The sequence below is a fragment of the Chaetura pelagica genome, unplaced genomic scaffold (genome assembly GCF_000747805.2).
Source record: "Chaetura pelagica isolate M959 unplaced genomic scaffold, ChaPel_1.0 scaffold644, whole genome shotgun sequence".
NCBI lineage: Eukaryota > Metazoa > Chordata > Aves > Apodiformes > Apodidae > Chaetura > Chaetura pelagica.
The window spans coordinates 12,942-14,677 of record NW_009952986.1 but is presented as its reverse complement, the minus strand read 5'-3'; the positions used below and the strand labels follow the sequence as shown (position 1 = coordinate 14,677).

The 1,736-nt window shown below is 54.6% G+C and overlaps 1 protein-coding gene across 1 annotated transcript in view; it reads left to right on the top strand.

The window, feature by feature from the left end:
- PCYOX1 (prenylcysteine oxidase 1) overlaps nucleotides 1–1,736 on the top strand; it is an 11,167-nt gene that overhangs the window by 6,731 nt on the left and 2,700 nt on the right. The window contains exons 3-4 of the mRNA XM_009996482.1: nucleotides 5–155; nucleotides 583–757. Coding sequence (XP_009994784.1) covers nucleotides 5–155; nucleotides 583–757 — 326 coding nt within the window. The remainder of the gene's footprint in view (nucleotides 1–4; nucleotides 156–582; nucleotides 758–1,736) is intronic.

The following is a 1,736-nucleotide window of genomic DNA, read 5'->3' as shown; positions in this document are numbered from 1 at the left end:
GAAGTTCGGGCAGGGGGTGAAGCTGGAGGTGCTGGAGCCCGGGGCCGTGGGGGGACGCCTGGCCACGCTGCGGGGGGGGGGGGCTGACTATGAGGCAGGGGGGTCCATCATCCACCCCCTCAACCTGCACATGAAGCACTTTGTCAAGGAGCTGGGTGAGTGGGGACCCCCCCAAAACCAACCCGCCCCAGTATCACCCCCAGTATCACCCCTCTCTTAGATCCTTCCCCAAGTATCCACCTCCTTTTCCTCCCCACTCCACATCCTTCCCCACTAATCCCCACCCCAACCTTTTCCCAGTCCCTCCTGCAGTTCCTCAGCCCCTTCCCAGGAAAATCCCCAGGGAAGCGGGACCCCCCCACTGTGGGTGATGCCTGAATCCCATCACAAAGGTCCAAAAGTCACCATAAATAACGACATGGCTCCTGGTCAAGAGCCAGTTCCTCTTTCCTCATCTGGGGGATCCCATCTTTTAACTGCTCCCCCCTCTCGAGGCACAACCAGGTTGTCCCAGGAAATTAAAATCGAGGTGTAACAGAGTTTAGCTCCACACAAACTACATGAAATGACCTTTATTTTCAGGCCTCTCAGTGGTCTCAGCCCACGGGGGCCTGATGGGCATTTATAACGGGGAGGAGTTTGTGTTTGAGGAGAGCAGCTGGTACCTCATCAACCTTCTCAAGCTCCTCTGGCGCTACGGGCTCAACCCCCTGAGGATGCACATGTGGGTAGAAGACATCCTGGACAAGTTCATGAGGTACATTGGGGCCCTGCTGAGGGAAAAGGTGGGGGAAAAAAAGGGGTGAACTCATCCCGTTGCTATGGAGGAGGCTCTGGTTGCCCTCTCACCATTCCTGGTCTTTTTTTTTCTAAGGAAGAAGATCAAGGTAAGTGATGTCATCCCAGCAGGCCTGGGAGTAAGGAGGCTGTGGTGGAAATGAGGATGGGGATGTCCCATCCCTCTGGCACTCGGGTGCTGAAGAGAATTAAACTCCTTGCTGGGCTCAAAGAGCTTTCGTTAGGCAAGATGAGTACATGGTTAATGAAGATCCAGGTCTAATTAGGCACGTACCGGGTAGGGAAGGGCTTGGCTGGAAGGAGCAGTTGGTCCATAAGGAGCTCAAGATGCAGCAGGGAAGGTTTAGATTAGGGGAAGGGCAGTGGGAGACCCATGTTGGTCTCTGTCACTGCTTGGCTGCAGCTCTTGGCAGATGGAAGCAGCATCCTTGGACTTACCTGATTTTTTTAGATGGATCTTAGATTGGATATTAGAAGAAACTTCTTCACTGAAAGGGTCATTCAATGTTGGAACAGGCTGCTCAGGGAGGTGGTTGAATCCCCATCCCTGGAGGTGTTCAAGAGACGTGTGGATGTGGTGCTGAGGGACATGGGTTAGCACTGGACTTGGTAGAGTTGGGTTATGGTTGGTAGAGTTGGGTAATGGTTGGACTCAGTCCTGCACCTGGGGTGGGGCAGTCTCATGCACAAAGACAGGTTGGGTGGAGAATGGATGGAGAACAGCCTTGAGGAGAAGGCCCTGGGTTGTTGGTCAGTGAGAAAGAAGCACAAGGTGAGCTGGCTCCGTGCACTGGAGCCCAGAAACCAACCGTGGCCTGGGCTGTGTCAAAAGAAGAGTGGCCAGCAACTCTGCTCTGGTGAGACCCCCCTGCAGGGCTGGTCCAGTTCTGGAGCCCCCAACACAAGGACGTGGAGCTCCTGGAGAGAGTCCAGAGGAG